Source organism: Podarcis raffonei, chromosome 6 (genome assembly GCF_027172205.1).
Source record: "Podarcis raffonei isolate rPodRaf1 chromosome 6, rPodRaf1.pri, whole genome shotgun sequence".
In the NCBI taxonomy this organism is placed as follows: domain Eukaryota; kingdom Metazoa; phylum Chordata; class Lepidosauria; order Squamata; family Lacertidae; genus Podarcis; species Podarcis raffonei.
Genome location: NC_070607.1, coordinates 4,798,862 through 4,818,379, shown reverse-complemented (window position 1 = coordinate 4,818,379; position 19,518 = coordinate 4,798,862). Strand labels below are relative to the sequence as shown.

General features: G+C 46.9%; 1 protein-coding gene across 1 annotated transcript in view; it reads right to left on the bottom strand.

The window, feature by feature from the left end:
• Positions 1-19,518, bottom strand: part of BRINP2 (BMP/retinoic acid inducible neural specific 2) — an 86,412-nt gene that overhangs the window by 12,739 nt on the left and 54,155 nt on the right. Inside the window, exons 3-4 of the mRNA XM_053391248.1 lie at positions 9,039-9,229; positions 3,052-3,251 (exon numbers count right to left, since the gene is read on the bottom strand). Coding sequence (XP_053247223.1) covers positions 3,052-3,251; positions 9,039-9,229 — 391 coding nt within the window. The remainder of the gene's footprint in view (positions 1-3,051; positions 3,252-9,038; positions 9,230-19,518) is intronic.

Below are 19,518 nucleotides of genomic sequence, written 5' to 3'. Positions count from 1 at the left end.
CCTCCCCATAAGTTTTGCACATCTGCAAGCCCTGCTGATCTCTCCATCTCATAGGAAGATGGTGCCATTTTGGTTACATAATGACCTGCACTCAAAGAACGAGGTCATGATACCTCCCATTTTCCAATATCCTGCTACACTGTCATGTGACCGAGGAACCAAATCTGGAATGGGATGACATAGAAAGGAGCAGGCTTGAATGCTCCTCTATACCTGGGATCAACAGGGGCAGGCGGTGTGCTAAGCACCTACAACCCCATTACTTTCCTCTGTTTAATGGGGACAATTTCACAGCAAGAACAAAACCTGCCCCATCCCTCATACAAGACGACGTGTCCTGTTGGATGTGGATCCTTCAAAAGCGTGAGATGGTTTTTCTGTGAATCCTCCACGGGTCCCTTATGGTATGTATCTTGCTTATCCCACACACAATAAACCACCCTCAACAACAAAAAGGACATTCTATATACTGTGTTTACTGTGATGTAAGTAATAACCAATGCCAAACCTCCTCTCTATTATACTCACAGCCCATACTTACCGTATTTTTCGCTCTATAGGACGCACTTTTCCCCTCCCAAAATTAAGGGGAAATGTGTGTGTCCTATGGAGCGAAAGCAGGCTCCTTGGCTTCAGCGATAGCAACGCGAAGCCTCCGAAGCGCAGAGGGAGCACTCCCTCCGCGCTCCAGAGGCTACGCGTTGCTTTCGCTGAAGCCTGGAGAATGAGAGGGGTCTGTGCGCACCAACCCCTCTCGCTCTCCAGGCTTCAGGGGTAGCCGCCTGAAGCCTTTGGAGCGCAGCGGGAACTCACATTGCGCTCCGGAGGCTTCAGATTCCTTTTGCTGAAGCTGGGAGAACAAGACTCTTCCGGCTTCAGCAGAGAGGGAGAGCTGCGCAGCACCCCTTCAGCGAAGCGGGAGGAGAAATGGAAGGGGCTCCATTTCTCCTGCCACTTCGCTGAAGGGGCGCTGAGCAGAGAGGGGGAGTTGTTTTTTTTCTTGTTCTCCCCCTCTAAAACAAGGTGTGTCCGATGGTCAGGTGCGTCCTATAGAGCGAAAAATACGGTATATCTTGGAATGCAATACTCTCCCACCCCACAAGCGCGCACACACACACACACCCCAACCTGCTGTTCCAATTCCAATCAGCAAAAAGAGGACAGAAAGGATTTGGGCAATTTTTCAGTGATCGGTTGTGTGAAGACACCTGAAGGCAGCCCTGTTTAGGGAAGCTTTTAATGTTTGATGGACTATTGTATTTTAATATTTTGTTGGAAGCCACCCAGAGTGGCTGGGGAAACCCAGCCAGATGGGCGGGGTATAAATATATTATTATTATTATTATTATTATTATTATTATTATTATTATTATTATGTGTCAGCTGTGCAGTTTCTTCTCCTTCTTTTCCTCAGACCTCCTCTGCAGTGGCCTCCCAGCAGAGCATTTGGGGTGTGGAGGAATGATGGCTACTGCACAAGCCCCCCTGCATTTAACAGCAAGAGTTGCCATCTCCCCCACTCCCCAGGAACCAAACTACCTCATGATTGAGTTTCATTCTGAGAAATGACAGGCAGTGAGCCCTGGGACAAGAGCCAGTGCTACCACCATTTTTGGCCACAGCGGCTGCCGCCCACAATGAACCTCCTCAAATGCAAAATTTTGCTCCCCACAAATCACCCCTGTTACAAGTCCCTACTGTTTAGCCAAAACTTCCCAGTCAAAGATGGTGTGCGTGAGGGGGAGGGGTAAACATGGGACCCTCCCACTCATTCCCAGTAACAGCAGAGCCCTGTTCATGTGGAACCTTAATAATAATAATAATAATAATAATAATAATAATAATAAATTTTATTTATATCCCGCCCTCCCCAGCCGAAGCCGGGCTCAGGGCGGCTAACAACAATCAAATAATCAAACAATCAAATAAACCAACATTCTAAAAATATTTCATTATAAAAATTAATTAAAATCAAGTTAATGGCAACCATTAAGCAAAACTCTGTGCAGGTTGCCAGAGGAGGGAGTCAGGCTGTGCCCTGGCCAAAGGCCTGGCGGAACAGCTCTGTCTTGCAGGCCCTGCGGAAAGATGTCAAGTCCTGCAGGGCCCTAGTCTCTTCTGACAGAGCGTTCCACCAGATTGGAGCCGCAGCCGAGAAGGCCCTGGCTCTAGTTGAGGCCAGCCTAACCTCTCTGAGGCCTGGGACCTTCAGGATGTTTTTATTTGCAGACCGTAGGTTTCTTTGTGGGGCATACCAGGAGAGGCGGTCCCGTAGGTACGAGGGTCCTAGGCCGTATAGGGCTTTAAAGGTTAAAACCAGCACCTTAAACCTGATCCTGTACTCCACCGGGAGCCAGTGCAGCTGATATAGCACCGGATGAATGTGGTCTCGCAGCAAAGACCCCATAAGGAGTCTCGCCGCGGCATTCTGCAATTAACCTGGGCAATCTCCTCCCTGTTTCAAAGATGTTTTAAAATGTTTCTAATTTTGGTTCCTCTGTTTTGTTTTTGTCGGGTTGATGTTGGTTAAATGCTTAGATGGGGTTGGCGGTTATTTTAATTTGGGTATAACTCTAAACTGTTAACTATTGCTATTGTTATTATGGGTTCCTATTGATTTATTGGTTTGTTTGTTGCTTTTATAGGAATTTATTTATTTTTTAATATTTGATGCTTTGTTGTGGGGTTTTTATATGTTGTAAGCCGCCCTCAGTGGCTGGGGAAACCCAGCAAGATGGGCGGGATATAAATTTAAAAATATTATTAAATTATTATTATTGAAGAGGAAGAATCAGATGAATTGGGCAGCTGCATAGGGGGCACTGCATCATAGTTATCACTGCTAAATTTACACCTTCACATATAAATTACCACATGCATGTTTCATGCAAATCTGTGGCCTATTCTGCCCTCTCTCTTTCCCCCCGATGCTGAGGTGGTGAGCCAATCAAGGCCTAGATTGCAGCAACATGCTCTACACAGAGCTGCCTTGGAAGCTAATGGCTTCATGTGCTACAGAACATCCCCCTTTTGGCTCGCCTCCAGGGTTACCTTGATGGCAGCTGTTGCTATCTGGATGTGATGGAGGCGCCGCAGGGTGCTCTCCCGGTCAATGAAGTACGAGGCTGCCAGCTGGTGCAGGGTTTCCAAGGAGACGGTGGCATTGCTCCCACCACTTCCTGCCAGGCCGCCGGCTTCCGCTTTCCGACTGAGCTTGCGCTTGTCCACAAAAATGGTCAAGGACTCTTCTCCTGCAAAGGCATGAGGCACAGTGTTTAGCGAGCTCCACATCAGGACCCAGATGCTCTGGGCTCAGTGTCCCTTTTGGGTGACTGTCCAATCACCAGCTTAACGAAAGGACAAAAGCCACATCTCACAGGAGAGCTTCAGCCAGAGCCAGATCCCTGGAAAACGTTGAAAAGTTGACTACCATCCCATCACGATCACCCCTTGCTTCTCCTTGTCTGTTACGTGAGGCTCACGGCTTTGTTTTCCGGCAGACTCGCTTCACCCACAAAAGCTAATTCACTCCCCCGACTCAAGTCCTTCAATGGTCACCAGTCCATATCTGGAGTCCACGGGTGGGCAAATACCTTTAACAGGTGAATCAAAGACTAGCACAGAGGCAATACAGGTAGGGTATGATCTGGAGGTCATTAGCCTGCCGGTGATTTATGGGGTCCCTGTGACCATATCTGAACATCTGGATGTATTCCTGGACTCAGAACTGCTTCTGAAGAAGCAGCTTAGAGTTGTTGTTAAGAGCATAGTTTCCCATCTTGAGCTAATGTCCCAACCACCCCTGGGTTGGAGAGATCAGACCATTCTTTTCAGTAATCCATTAAAGGTAAAGGTAAAGGTACCCCTGCCCATACGGGCCAGTCTTGACAGACTCTGGGGTTGTGCGCCCATCTCACTTAAGAGGCCAGGGGCCAGCGCTGTCTGGAGACACTTCCGGGTCACGTGGCCAGCGTGACAAAGCTGCATCTGGCGAGCCAGCGCAGCACACGGAATGCCGTTTACCTTCCTGCCAGTAAGCGGTCCCTATTTATCTACTTGCACCTGGGGGTGCTTTCGAACTGCTAGGTTGGCAGGCGCTGGGACCGAGCAACGGGAGCGCACCCCGCCGCGGGGATTCGAACCGCCGACCTTTCGATCGGCAAGCCCTAGGCACTGAGGCTTTTACCCACAGCGCCACCCGCGTCCCAGTAATCCATTACCTCTACTCTAATCCAATCCTGGTTTGACAACTGCAATGTACACTAGATGCGGCTGCCCTGGATGGTAACACTGAAACTTCAACTGGAGCAGAATGCTATTGTGCATCCCCTAACAAGTGTTGTGTGTCAAGTGCATGCTCAACCTGTTCTGTGCCAGTTAACACTGGTCACCAATTGGTTCCCATGCCCAGTTTGATTTAAAGCCTTGCATAGCCTGAGATCTTCCTACCTCAAGAACCATCTCTACTAACTGTTCTGTCCTTGTGACGGGTCCAGACAGGGAGAGCCAAGAGAATGACTTTCACTGATCATTCCCAAGCTCTAGAACCTTCTCCCTAAAGAGGTTAAGAGAACTACCTCTTTATTTTATTTCCACACTTCTTGTACCAGGCTTTTGAACTTGTCTGTCTGTTTGAAATCACTTTCAGCTATGGGATAGAAATGTTTTAATAAATTAATAAACCTGGTGTCCTCCCTCAACTATACGGATAGTTTTAGCAGAGGAACACGGCAAATCCAGAAGCTCTGTATCAGGAACTGGCATCTGATTGGCTCCTTGCTTGTCACCTGACTCTCCAGATCAAGAGGATTCTAGGCTGTTCCAGCAGTGTTCTATAAACATAGATAGCTCAGTCAGTAGAACATGAGACTCTTAATCTCTGGGTTGTGGGTTTGAACCCTACACTGGGCAAAAAGATTCATGCACTGTAGGGGGTTGGACTAGATGACCCTTGTGATCCCTTCCAACTCTAGGCCTGCCATTCCTTCCTTTGACCAGTCCCCTTGGTGACACTGGGGGGAATGAACCAACTCCTGATCCACACAGTTCCTGGTCTTGAGCCCCAGAATGCTTGTTGGTGCCCATACTTCAAGCTTTATAAAGCACCCTAGGTGTCTTCTATGGAAGGTCCATTTAAGCCAACTCTCATTGAATAAATTAACAATGATTATGATTATGGCTATGATTGTGATTTATATACTGCCCTTCATTAGAAGATCTCAGGACAGTTCACAAGAGAAAAATACAAGATAAAAAAAAAATAATTAAAACGAAAACAACAAAACAATAGCCCCCCTCCCACAAACACATTTAAAACTGAGGATATCCTCCTGCCTCTGGTCAATTTCTACACACACACACAATCAGATCCATTTATAACTTGAACATGCTAATTCTATATATGGATGTCAACAGCAGTTCCACAGTGGACTTTTAATAGACCTACAGAAGATCAAAACACAGAAAACACACGTTCAGACTAAGGAGGGGAGAGGAAAAAGCAGCCTTGGCAAGTGAGGAGGTATTATTTAAGCCAATTGGTCACTTGCACAGCAAAATGTCACTAATTGTCTTTAGCTGTCTGGCAAGCTTGTTTTGTTGCTATTAGTAGACATGACTTATGGATTTCTAAAAATCCATACCGCTACTTTAAGCCCTGCCTTGAACTACGGCTTTAATCAATAATAACAAAGTCTTCACGCCAATTTGTATTAGTGTGAGAACTTTGTTGCCAGATTTTGGGGAAAGGGCGATTCAGCAGACCCCAACGCCCCACGTGAGGTTCCCAAAGTTGCTTGGTGTGACAAGAGGCGTGGGGATACACATGGGAAGACTGAGAAGGGGTGCGGGTGGCTTCAGCAAAGAGAGCCAGCCCACCATAACATCACGAAGAGCCAGGATGGTACCGCTCAGCCATGGAGCTCCCTCACCTTTGGCAATGTGCCTTCTCTCAGCTGACACCATCACAGGGCTGTTATGGGAAGGATGAGAGGGCTGTACAAAAACAGAACAGACTAAACAACTCCTGTGACTGCCCATTGCGCCTTTTCTCATGGTACGTAAACATTAATTCTGCTTTGGACCACAGTCTTATGCTTGGTCTGATGGAGAACCAGTGGTGGGAAGACATGGTCCTTGGGCTTGTGGAATCTGTGCTGTCCCACAGAACCAAGGGGGCCTCTTTGTAATCTGCCTGTGCTGGTGCACACAATGCACTGGGGATCAAGCTTACCAGACAAAGTGCCTCTCACCCCACCAAGATGGTCAGATGAGGCCAAGCTGGCAATGCTGCGACCTGCAGAGGTTCGCTGCAGTGCTTCTCAAAGGATGTGGCAAGAAGATTCAAGAACAATCCAATATTATAGTTCATGAAGGATTCATGTTGTTATGTAGCTGCATTATTTTATACTTTCTGGATGCCTTGTGATGATATTTTATGTAGTTGTGTTTTATGCTATAAACAAAGGGCTGCTAGGAGTTGTTTCTTTTTGTTTTCAGATGTATTTTTTATCAATTAAAAATTTGGTGTGGTGTGAGCCAATTTTTATTCCAAAAATGTGGCCCAGAGAACTTTTTTTGAGAACCACTGCCTTCCTGTGGAACTGCCTGGGCTCCAAATGCAATTTCAGTACTTGAAGAAAACACATTCATGGAGGCCTTTCCTGACCATGTAGCGCCAGTTGGATTTTATTTCCTTTTAGCTTCCTACCATTGACTTAATTTGAGTTTGAAAAATGGTATATAGATTTTAATAAAACAAAATACGACCAGCGGTAGCGAGTGCAGGATGGGGCGGGAGACCCACCAAAGCCAGGATGACAGTGATACATGTGACTAAGAAGTCATAGGGTAGCTCTTGAGTGTGGAGAGCCTGGGTTTTCCCCATGCCAGGCCAGTTTTATCCACCTTTGCACTTTTCCATTCAACATGGTCTCCCCACTGAGTGCCCATAAATATATGTGCATAGAAATCAGTAGTATCCGGAAGCTGTGTTGAAATGTAGGGCTCTTGGCCGCCTTCCCATACCAGCTGCCCTAGAGATATTTCAGACTTCACCTTCCCTAAGCTTTGGTCTAGGCTGGCTTTGGTAGTTGTGCTCCAAAACATATGGAGGGCACAACTTTGCAAAAGGGCCGTCTTGACCTTTGTGTAAAAGACTCTGGAGTCAATGTTTGTTTCCATCAGGCTTTGAAATGTGTGGCTGCTTCTCCATGCCAGTTCTGCCTTGAGCTGAAAATACGTGTGTGGCCATAATGCTTGTACTGGGAAGAGGAATTTGAACAATTTGAACCCTGTTGTATAAGCAGTACTATTGGTTGCTGAGCTGTGGTGCCAGCACAGAGGCCTCCCGTGAGGTTCAGCCTGATCTTTCTTTTCCTTATTTCCCTTGCCTGCGACACACTCATGGCACTGCTGCCTGTGGGCTGCGTGTCAGTCTGCTGAGATGTGGCACCATGATGACCGGAGGCTGGGTGATGTGGTATGACTGTAACTGTTGTCAGGGGAAGGTACCGTGACTTAGAGGGTCGCAAAACTATTGTTCAAGAGGGTGGTGGGCATTACCACCAGGCATATTGCTTGCAGTTTGATGGTTCCCATCGTATGGCCAACTGTGCCCTGGGTGCCAGCCTAGGCTCTGGCACAGCAAGGACATTTTGTACAATGGATACAATAGAATCAAACTGCATGGCCGCAATCCTTTGCACACTTTCTTGGGAGTAACCGACCCCCCTCCCCACTGTATAATGGGACCCCCTTCCAAGTAAAGATACAGTGCATGGGACTGTAAGACTGCACATCTATGGATAGTTACTTGGAAGTAAGCCCCACTGAACTCAATGCAACTTACCGTATTTTTTGCACCATAACACTCACTTTTTTCCTCCTAGAAAGTAAGGGGAAATGTCTGTGCGTGTTATGGAGGGAATGCCTACGGGTGGCGGGGGGGATCTGCTGCAGTTGTGAGCAGAGGATCCATGGTTCCCCTTCCTTCCCTCCTCCGTGGCTCGCTTTGAAACAGCAAAGCGGGAGAAGAGCCGCTGAGTGGGGAGGAGAGAGGGACAGAGAGCCTGCTTCTTTAAAGGAGCAAAGCGGGAGAGGAGAGGAGCCGCTTACACTCGTGTAAGCGGCTCCTTTCCGGTTGGTTCCTTTAAAGCAAGCAGGCTCTCTGTCCCTCAATCCTCCCCACTCAGCTCGCTACATAGCAGCAAAGTTTTTCAGCTCGCTAAGCCAGGGATGAGCAGGGAGGAGGGAGAAAAGCAGAGCCTGCTTGCTTTAAAGGAGCAAAGTGGGAGAGGAGAGGAGCCTTCTCCCCTTATATCCCTCTTCTGCATTATTAGCAGCATCCTTCTCCACCCACCCCACGCATGCTTCTTCTCCCCTTAAACCCCTCTCCTGCATTATGAGCAGGATCCTTCTCCACCCACCCCATGCGTATTACTTCTCCCCTTAAACCCCTCTCCTGCATTATTAGCAGCATCTTTCTCCACCCACCCCACGCGTGCTCCTTGTCCCTTGAGTGCTTTTCCTTTCCTCCCCACTTAAAACGTGGTTACAAAGCATGGATCCACATGGATCCTCAGGATTTTTGCATTGGGCTACTCCAAACTCACTGTCAGATCACATGTCTGTGGCCACAGCATGAACCACAAAAATCATACATCCACTGTTTCGTTTAGAATATTGTTTTTCTTGTTTTCCTCCTCTAAAAACTACATGCGTGTTATGGTCAGGTGCGTGTTATAGAGTGAAAAATACGGTAATTCTGAGTACACATGATGAGGAGCTTTTGTTCCCACGTTGACAATCTGCAATCTCACAACCAATACATACCTTGAGCTCCTTGAGGAGGAAGAGTAGGACATAAATTAAACAAATGAATAAAACTGTTACAGTAGTACAGAGATATTGGTGTGCCTGGAACACATTTTTTTATATAAAAACACAACACTTAATTCAGGTACTCGGCCGATGTGGCTGAAGACTATAGTTTTTGAGTTTAAGAGAGAAAAGACATGGGAAGAAAGGGGACCATTCACCTCCAAGTGTGGCAGAGAGCAGGAAATGGGTCCCGTATTTTTTAATCAGGTTCTCGGTGATCTGCTGGAGGCTGGGCCGACGTCCCAGAAGGCGAATGTTGCGGATGAATTCTGGAGCCAGGGGCAGAGGCAAGCTGAAGAAATCTTTCCTTTCCAATGCCAAATTATTCACCTTCCAGCGAGCAAATTCTCTGGAGGAAAACAGTAATGGCAAAGTAAGCACAATTATAACTGTATCCAGGACCCAGGCCTGGTTTTTCTTAATATAAAAAAGAAGCACGTTTCCAACACCTAGGAATAAGGGGATAAAGGACCCTCTGAAGATAACTCAAATACAGACTGTCTGTCGTGAGTTAAGTATACACATGGGGAGGGGGGTCAACAGGGGCAAGGACACTAGTTCCACTTCCATTACCACTCCAGCCATCCTCACAAGTTGGAGGGTGACGTCCCAAAGTGGGGAGCCTCCTATGTGTGTGGGGGCTCCCTGACACAATTTGGAACCCTGATTTTCCAGGCTTCTAAAACACACAAGGAGCCCCCAGGAGTAAAAGAGGCTCCCTGCTTGAGACATTCACCCTCCAACTCAGGGGCCGCCTGTCCAGGTTCGATGCCTGAGGCAAAACAGGGGCTGCCTCTCCACTGCCCCTGAACTTACTGGGGACGTGTGGCTTTGGCCCCCAGTGGGAGGTCTGTGAAATCTCGCCACAACCCAGAAGCTGCAGCCACTGATCCTTGCTTCCCCTGTGGCAACAGTGGTAGGGTTGCAGGAGAAGTGAGAAGGGGTGGTGATATCTCCAAGATCTCACCAGAAGCCACTGCTTCTCCTCGCTCCTCCGGTGGCAGGGGGGTGCTGCCCCTTGGGATTCCACCCCCCCCCAAGATGGTTGCCTGAGTCCACCTCAGGCCAGTCCTGCTCCAAGTGAGACTGTGAGAGGGATGGAGACCAAGTTGCACACTAGTCTCTACGGTCAACCTCTTCCTTCACCAATTTCCCTACTACAAAGACAGAAAGCCTGAAGAAGGCTGATGCACTAGAGAATTCTGCACAATATTCTGAGTTTTCTGGGTTTCTGTATGAATCCAATCTTAAGCACAGGCCTTGCAGTGTGAAGATTGTAGGCTTAATTTAAAATGTTCCAGAGGGGGAAGTGAGCCCTGCCAAAGACATTGAAAAGCTGTTCTGAATCAAATGAATCGTACTGAGATAGATGGACCAATGATCTTGTTCAGTATAAGGCAGCTTCTTATGCTAATACTCCTCACCATGTTTCCAAGATGGGGTCCACCTCACACAAACCTCTAATACCAATTCACACACTTTACTTACCTGACAGTACAGACATCTCCGAAAAACAACAATAAACAACAGCAACTGAAAATATTACATGCAAAGTGTTCTGAAAACCAGAAAACACCCTGAAAAAAAATGCAATTAAGACTACAGACCTAAGTATACTTACTAGGGATTAAGTCCCATTGAGCTCAATTAGACTTTTCTGCATAAACACAGAGCTACACTCTAAATTATTTTCTATTTTCCTTTCCTTTCCTTTCCCCCCCTTCCCTCGAAATTCCTCATTTGTTCCTCCTGAGCAGAAACCTCCAAATTCACCCGGACATTTAAATTTTGCAGCTATTATCATTTTCCCCACTGCGTGGAGAGTTGCTTCACCAGCCCAAACAGGACATAAAACACTGGTAAGAGGCAGAAGATAACATTCACAACAACAGTTCGACTGAGAACCTGCAATTGTGTTTTTGGTGTGGAACACCACTACCAATAAATTTCCTTAGTCTTACTGAAACATTCTTATTGCTTCCCTAGGAATTCCTCGGATGTTTTGCCTAAGCAGGAACCTCCAAATTCACATCAATGTTTTTGTTTCAGACAAATATGATGGCAACTCTGTTGAAGACTTCATTTTCGTGCCTAGTACCTTGACAGTAACGCTGATTGCTACAACCAGAAATGAGTGATGCCAACAGCTTGTGGAAACACATAGTGGCACTAGGCCAAGAGTGCTGGAGGAATTCAGTTCACATCAGTTTGATCCTATTCCTTCAAGGAATATTTCTGATCCATACCCCATCTGTATGAACCAGCTTTCCAGATGGATAGGACATTAGAGAGATTTATACAAGGCAGTCTATACACCACAGTAAATACTGGCAATCTGTAGATCTGATAAAGTGCCCCAAATTATAAAAGGAGGGAAAGGGCATATATTTGCACGGTTACTCTTTTCCTTCCCCCAAGGCAGGATAAAATAGGCTAGCAAGCAAAACCACTTAAGAGTAACAACAAGACGACTTACACATCTGCTTCGTCCTATGTTACGGTTGTCAAGCTAAACCACGACGACATTGGTTTGCCTTTTAAAGGGTTTGATGCAACTACAGAGGTGATGCTCTGGATACTGCTTTGCTTCCATCAGTCCCGCCTGGCATGGCCAATGGGCAGGGATTGTGGGAAACATAGCTGAACAACATCTAGAGGGGCAAAGTTTCCCCATCCCTGATCTCCTGGGTTCTTACAGGAAGAAAAGAATGGCTAGAGACCATGGGATTTGCTATTTCCTCTGCCTATTGATTCAACTGAGGAGACAATGGAAACTGCAAATTCCATGCTGCCTGGTGGGAAATTAGGCTCTTGAGCAAGCTCAGGAACATAATTTACAGTGAAGGAGAAACCAGAAGGCTTCCTGCATTTTAGTGATGCCTCTCTGCTGCTAGTTACTTCTACCCCATCTGAAAGGAACCATTTTTGTCTTGGAGAGGGGGATGGGGAAACTGGCAGGGGAAGAATGTGTAGTCCTCTATTTGCCAGGTTCATAATTGTGTCTACTCCTGCCATTATCAATACAGTTCCATTTGAGTCTGGCCATTGCATGAAACCAGACGATGTGGAGTTCCATCACCACCAAGTCCCAAGAAGCCAACCTGACAAAATCTCCTCTCCTTTAAAAGCCCAGCGGCCCTGCTGCCCTTTTTGCACGTTGACACCTAAGGGTACTTGTACCACTGTGACTGGAGTTGTATCTTCCTTCACACTAGACTTGGCTTATAAAGGAAGGCCCCCATTTATGAAACAGCTTTTACACTGAGAGCCATTTCTGAGTTTAGTTTTAAGTCTTTCTGTGTGCAAAATATAGGCTTTACTCCAGATGATTCACTTTAAATTCTGATTATCTACTTCAGTTTGACCTTGGGGCAATCTCTCTCTCTCTCAGTCTGACCTGTCTCACAAGATTGCACTGAGATTGGGGAGGCAGAGGTGTACCTTGCGTATGGCACCTTGAGGGAAGAACGGTGAGGCAAAAATGTAATTAACAAAAGCAGTACCTGTTTTGGGCCACCTATCAGGCCATTCTTTGTATTGAGATCTCGGCCAAAGATAAACGTGTTGACACTCAGCAATTTTATACATATCAGCTTAACATCTGCTGCCTGTGGAACAAGTCATGAGCTACGTGCCAGCCAGGCCTCCACTTAAGAGGCCTCACATATTCTTCACACTATGATGTCTGGCATGGAGATGATTTCAGCAGCCTGCTGTGTCCCCTAACAATGCCGATGTAAACAATGATCGGCCAATTTCATTCTAATCTTGACAATTTCACTGTAATTAAAACCAGGCTGTGGCTTGCAAACACTTTAATTAAGTCTGATTGGGAAAGATGGAGGAGAAGCGAGGGAGTACAGCGCATGGCTGGCAAAGCCAGCAATAACACAGAGTTCTAAGACTTCTGAGCATGCCATCCACACAGCTGCCAAACTAAGTTTTAAACCAGGCTAAATGTGGAGTGGAGCAGAGTTTAGGCTCAAATGACAGTCGCGAGATTGCAAACTCTAAGCCAGTTTCTCCAAACTCCTGGTAGTTGAGGAACATGTTTTACTTAATTGTAACTGAATGCACAATTCACTCTTCAGCCTGGAAAACTTATTTCTAAAATGCTAAGAATAAAAATTAAATCCCACCAATTTTGGTTTCTGTTCAAGTCACTGAGATTCATCCTGGGCACAAACTTGTGCAGACTGTAGTTCTTCTGCATAGTTGCATCTCCAGTGTGCTCACACACAATACAGAAGGTGGGTTTATTTAGTTTTCATACAACATACCGTATTTTTCACTCTATAGGACGCACTTTTTCCCTCCTAAAAAGCAAGGGAAAGTGTGTGTGCGTCCTATGGAGTGAATGCAGGGGGGAGGCAGGCGGGAAAAGCCCCCAAGAGCCGCACACAAGCTCCGTGAGCTCTTGCGGGCTTTTCCACAAGAGGGAGAAGGGACTGACTGGCCGCATACGTCAGTTCTGACATCACCAGTTTAATATGTCAGTTCTGACATCACCATAGAAAGTTGCCAAAGCTGTGCCCAACCCTAGTGTAACGCCTTTGTTCCCAACTCCTGGAAACATTCACTGCTGAACAAGCCGCTAGGAAAACTGTGGCGGGGAAGAGAGAGAAATGAGACCATCAAAAAGTAGCCGTGTTGGTCTGAGTTAAGTACTGCATTGCCCTGTTAAAAGGCTGTGGCAAAGGTTACGAAAGGGAGGAATCTGCAGTGGCTAAGGCTGGCCTAAGTTCACCTGCGCTTCTGTCTCGCCGAAAAAAACAAAAACCCCAGACTCACAAAGGGTTAGCAGCCTGCCTGCTGCAGAGGAACAGAAAGATTAAGGCCACTCTAGTCCCACAGGGTTGACTCTTCCTGCCCCATTTCTGTCGCCAGAAGCCTCTCAAGAGAGCCTGTGGGTGTCCCACAGCAGAAAGGGTGTGTGTGTGAAGGTAGAGAAGGTGCGGGGAGAACCCAACTCTCTCAAGGCCAGGGCTTAAGAGAACAGACCTAGCTCAGGCACTGGCGCCAGTGATGCTGTTGTTGTTGTTGTCAGATGCACTGCCTTTCAGCATCCATTTCCTCCCTGTGTGCATTCATTTCCCCAAGCCACATCCTGGCTATTAGGGTTTTCGTAAGCTGGGGAGGGGCCAAACACACCATTCTTTCAGGAATAATCAGGTGGGCTTTGGTGATGCTCATTAAAGTGAGGAATTGACAGGGCTGATTAGAACGAGGCAGCTTGTGAGCAAGAACCATGAAAAACTGCCAGGCTCAGAACTCCGCAAAAGCTCGTCCATCATGACTTGCGATGCCCCCGTGCCTCTACCTTCCCACTGGCTAGAAATCTGCAAATGATGCCAAATCACATCAACCTACACAAACAAGAGCAGCAGAGCGGGGGAGGCTGGAAGCAAAACTTGAGCAGGGCAAATAAAGTGCCCTTTAGGGAAGTTGACAAATACAAAAAAAAAACCATGATTGAGTGTGGCTGAATCAATGGCCTCCTCATTAATTCATGTGGGTTGCCCAGTAAGTGTACGGCCAAGAACACAGTAACCCAGACCCAAGAGGGGCTTACAACAAAATGTTGCAGCGTGTCTTCTCCCCTAAAAAGAGTGCTCTAAGAAGGGACTAAAGGGAGGGTTTCAGCCATTCCCTGGAAGCAGAGTATTCCAATTCCCTCTCTTTATCTCTCTCTCTCTCTCTCTCTCTCTCTCTCTCTCTCTCTCTCTCACACACACACACACACACACACACTGTTTTTTTTCTTTTCTAGCTGTCACTCAATATTCTGTAGCTATTAAGCATGCTCAGTCCTTATTAGCCAAGGTTTTTTTGGGGGGGAGCTGCCTTCTGGATAGGTTTTTTTGGGGGGGTATTCGTTTTGCTCTGCAAACATTGCTGTTCCCCCAGTCGTGCTGATTCTTGCCTCTAGTTGTAACTTCCCCAAGTTCACCAGCACATGGAGAGATAGGAACATAAAAGCACCAACAGATGCAGCTGATACATGTAGCATCACCGAATTTATTTACTCCTTCCAGGGACAGACCATCCTGAAGGAGGCCACTTATGACTGAATATTCCGTGGAATGGTTGAATGTCAGGACACTCTGTTGCTAGGTCTACTGCCGTCCAACTTGCAGGTGGTGATTTTCTGCACGGGGCTGGGGAAACACTTTTGTGTCCATGGAGTAGGGTTACCAGACGACCCCATTTCCTGGGGACATTCCCCAGATTTGCGAATAAGTCCCCGGACAAATTGCATCCCCGGAATGTCCCCAGATTTCATCTAATGTCCCCGGGAAATGCAGCAGCGGCAGTCTCAGCAGCCCAGAGCAGTTGGCTCTGGCTGGCTTCAGGAGCTGCTCAGAAGTCCCCATATGATGGTGGTGCAGGGGCTCTAAGATGCAGCTTCCGGGCTGCCTCCACCTTCCCTGACCCAGCAACTAAGCTGTGAAGGGAGGCTTCACACTGCCTATTGGAACAGCCTCCCAACTCCTACTTGCGTGTAAGCAGGAGGGGGCAGGGATCTCTCAGTTAGGCAACAGGAAGCCTTCCTTCCCAGCTTAGGGATCGCCACCCCCTCCTGCTTGCACGCAAGTAGGAATGGGATTGGGGCTGCTCTGATGGGAAGGAAGGCATCACGCTGCCCAAGTCTCGCTAGCGCCGCTGCTCTCAGCCCTCCTTCTCTGCTTCCATACCTGACCCACTGCACACCACTTCCCCACCACCACCAAAGAACCAACAACATGAGCCCAGGCTCATGAAGAAAGGAGACAGAAACCTTGTAGGAAGGGTGGAACGTGGTGGTTGAGGTCAAGGTGGCAGCTGCCCCTCTGCCACCACCATCGCTGCAGCATCAACGAACATGTTTGTTTGTGTTTATTTATTTATTGTGTCCCCGGATTCACTGGAAATTTTTTTGGTAACCTTACTATGGAGGCTCCTCCCGTTTTTAGGACTCTGAACAATTTGGAAGGTGACAGAAACTAAAACCAAGGTGTGACATGCCCATCCCTGCTGCTGCTTTCACACTCATTTTCTTTATTATTCTTACTACTTTTGCTACTTTATTTACATATCACCTTATATCTGAAGGGCTCAAGGAGACTTACATATAGCAAACAAATATTAAAAACAAATATTAAAAACGTAACTCCTGGAGAGGGCTTTAGTCTACGCATTATGCGAATCTACCAACCCCAGATGTCAAATCTTTATTGCTTAGCCAAAGGCCACCATCAGTCATATAACAATGCAATGGAAAAGCCGGGACACGCCTCAAAATAGGATTAAAACATATGAATAGCACAACCCACTGCGATATCCAATATATATCCAATATATTTTACATGATGATAGCTTTAACTTTCATTATGAAAGCAACAGGTTCTTGCCAGTTTATAATTAGCCCAACACTTTAACAGCAGAATTGACAAGTCCTCCTGCTACAGGAATTCTTCATCTGCCCTTCATTATTCTAAATCATGCAGGCAGTCAATCACATGGGATTCTACCCATTCTTTTTTAATAGGCAAAACTACAACTAGAAAACTAGCTAGGTCATATAGAATTCTCCTACAGGTCTGGTAGTTAATAATATTATTATTATTAATAATAATAATAATAATAATAATAATAATAATAATAATAATAATTTTATTATTTATACCCCGCCCATCTGGCTCGATTTCCCCAGCTACTCTGGGCAGCTTACAGCATATTTTGAAACATAATAAAACACCAGACATTAAAAACTTCCCGATACAGGGCTGCCTTCAGATGTCTTCTAAAAGTCAGATAGTTGTTTATTTCCTTGACATCTGAAGGGAGGGTGTTCCACAGGGCAGGTGCCACTACCAAGAAGGCCCTCTGCCGGTTCCCTGTAATTTCGCTTCTCGCAGTGAGGGAACTAGCAGAAGACCCTCAGAGGAGGACCTCAGTGTCTGGGCTGAGTGATTGGGGCGGAGACACTCCTTCAGGCATACTGGCTCAAGGCCATTTAGAGCTTTCAAGTTTGGCACCAACACTTTAAATTGTGCTCGGAAATGCACTGGAAGCTGATGAAGATCCTTTAGGACTGGTGTTATATGGTCCTGGTGGCCACTCCCCGGCACCAGTCTAGCTGCCACATTCTGGATTAGTTGTGGTTTCCGAGTCACTTTCAAAGGTAGCCTCACGTAGAGTGCTTGAAATTATCGTTCCACAGATGTGCCGAAAAAGATAAGAGATAGGTCAAATCCGATCGCCCAACCACACCCTTTCAACTAAAATCAGTAGCGTCTGGTAAGGTTGGCCAGAGCCATGATACCACCCTCCCAACATTGGAGACATTTCACCTTACCTAGATAGGGCTGGAGTGGAGCAGAGCAGAGCAGAAACACAGCTGAGGCTGCACAGATGCACCGGCAGAACCAATCTGGCGCTTCCACCAGTGTGCCCCCCCCCCCAGCCCTGACCTCCTTGCTGCCCTGCTCCACCCCAGCCCCATAGAAGCGAGCAGAAGCAACGCAGATGACACGAGGTTGGCTGTGTGGCTCTGCCCCACCACACCAGGCACTGCTCACTAAAATGATCTGAACAGAGAATCAATGACTCTGCCATTTTACATGCTGTCCAGGGACTTCTAGTTCTTCTGACTGGTGGTGCAATTATTTTTATTATTATCATCAGTGCAGAGAAAAGCAGACTGGTGTGGCACACCGAGCCCCAACCACCATCTCAGCACCATTCAGTATGCTTCCCCTCAATGCACTGAGACAATCCCCGGGCACTGCTGCTGCTTGTCTTGGATGCCAGAAAACGGCAGGTTCCCTTCTCTCTTCGGCTTGTGGGGATTGATCTTGGCACTTGCTTTCCCCCAGAGGAGAGCAGGGAGCTTCTGGGACAAGTCCCCAACCGCCACCCATCTTGGCAGCCGGCTCCCTTCTAGCTGCAGGACAGGCACAGCACAGGGAACCGATTCCATGCCTCACCTGGTTAACAGGGCAATGCCACTTGGCTCAGACTCAGATGTTTACAGAAACACAAAAATATCAGGTTCCTCCTTATTAATAATGCTTGAGAGCTGATATAGTGTACTAGCTGAGCAACAATAGCAATGAATCAGGGTGCTTGTGGTTTCCATCTTGCCTTGCCAGGAACTCACAAGGTTCCTTAGGCAAGCCACCCTCTCAGCTTATCCAACTGCAATATGGGGTTAATAATATGATTCTACGTGGGTGACGCTGTGGGTTAAACCACAGAGCCTAGGGCTTGCCGATCGGAAGGTCGGTGGTTCGAATCCCCGTGACGGGGTGAGCTCCCGTTGCTCACCTTCTGGTCCTGCTTCTTATGCCTCCTATGCTGCCAAAAGAAGAGTCCTACCTGTTCCAGACTGGGTGGTGCTGTGGTCTAAACCACTGAGCCTAGGGCTTGCTGATCGGAAGGTTGGTGGTTTGAATCCCCGCGACAGGGTGAGCTCCCATTGCTCGGTCCCTGCTCCTGCCAACCTAGCAGTTTGAAAGCACGTCAAAGTGCAAGTAGATAAATAGGTACCACTCTGGCGGGAAGGTAAATGGCATTTCCGTGTGCTGCTCTGGTTTCGCCAGAAGAGGCTTAGTCATGCTGGCCACATGACCCGGAAGCTGTCTGTGAACAAACGCCGGCTCCCTCAGCCTACAGAGCAAGATGAGCGCGCAACCCCAGAGTCGTCCGCGACTGGACCTAACGGTCAGGGGTACCTTTACCTTACAAGGCTATTGTAGGGATTACAACAAGATATGTGAAATGCTTTGTGCGCTCAAAGGTGAAATATAAATACTGTTATTATTAAGTAGACAGGCTTATGCTTGTGTTTGCATCACTGCTGTGGCTAATGCCCTCCACTGACTTCTTTATTTCCATTTAACTTTTAACTCCTGTCCCAAGAAAACGGCCCTGTAACTCAAGCTAAAATGGGAACCAATATTTCCCCAAATCTGAAGCTTCCCATACATGAAATTGCAGTATTTAGAAGCAAGGTATTTTTAAAGCACCAAACTGGGCTCTTGCCGCAAGGCACTGACAGCCTCACAGGTCTGCTGTGAGGATGAAACATAGATACAGGGCAATTTGCCTTGAGCTTTCAACAGTAATTACCAAACCTGAATTATCCTTTTCTTGTTTGTCCAAACCCAGGCTTACGGTTTGTGTCCCCGAGACAAACTACGAGAAATATACCAAGAACTAATCTTAGTTATAGCTTGTGATTTTTCTGAAGTACATTCTAGGTCAGGCTTCATCAAACTCGGCCCTCCAGATGTTTTGAGACTACAGTTCCCATCATCCCTGACCACTGGTCCTGCTAGCTAGGGATCATGGGAGTTGTAGGTCAAAAACATCTGGAGGGCTGAGTTGTTTTTTTTAAAATAGTTTATTAAGGGTTTTCTTGTTTTACAGTGTAAGTGTAATGCCTTGTATTTTTTTTTCATGTAACATTTTTACAAATCCGTTTATTTGTTGAGGCATTAGGGGGAGAAGAAAAAAAAAGAAAAGGAAAAAAATGAAAGGGGGGTGGAGGGAGGGGAGATGGATGGGGGTGGGGTCGGGTAGCGGTGTTTCTATTATGCTTAATGTATGTAGAGTTTGGTGTCAGCGTGCTTGTGTTGTTCGCTTGTGTTCCTT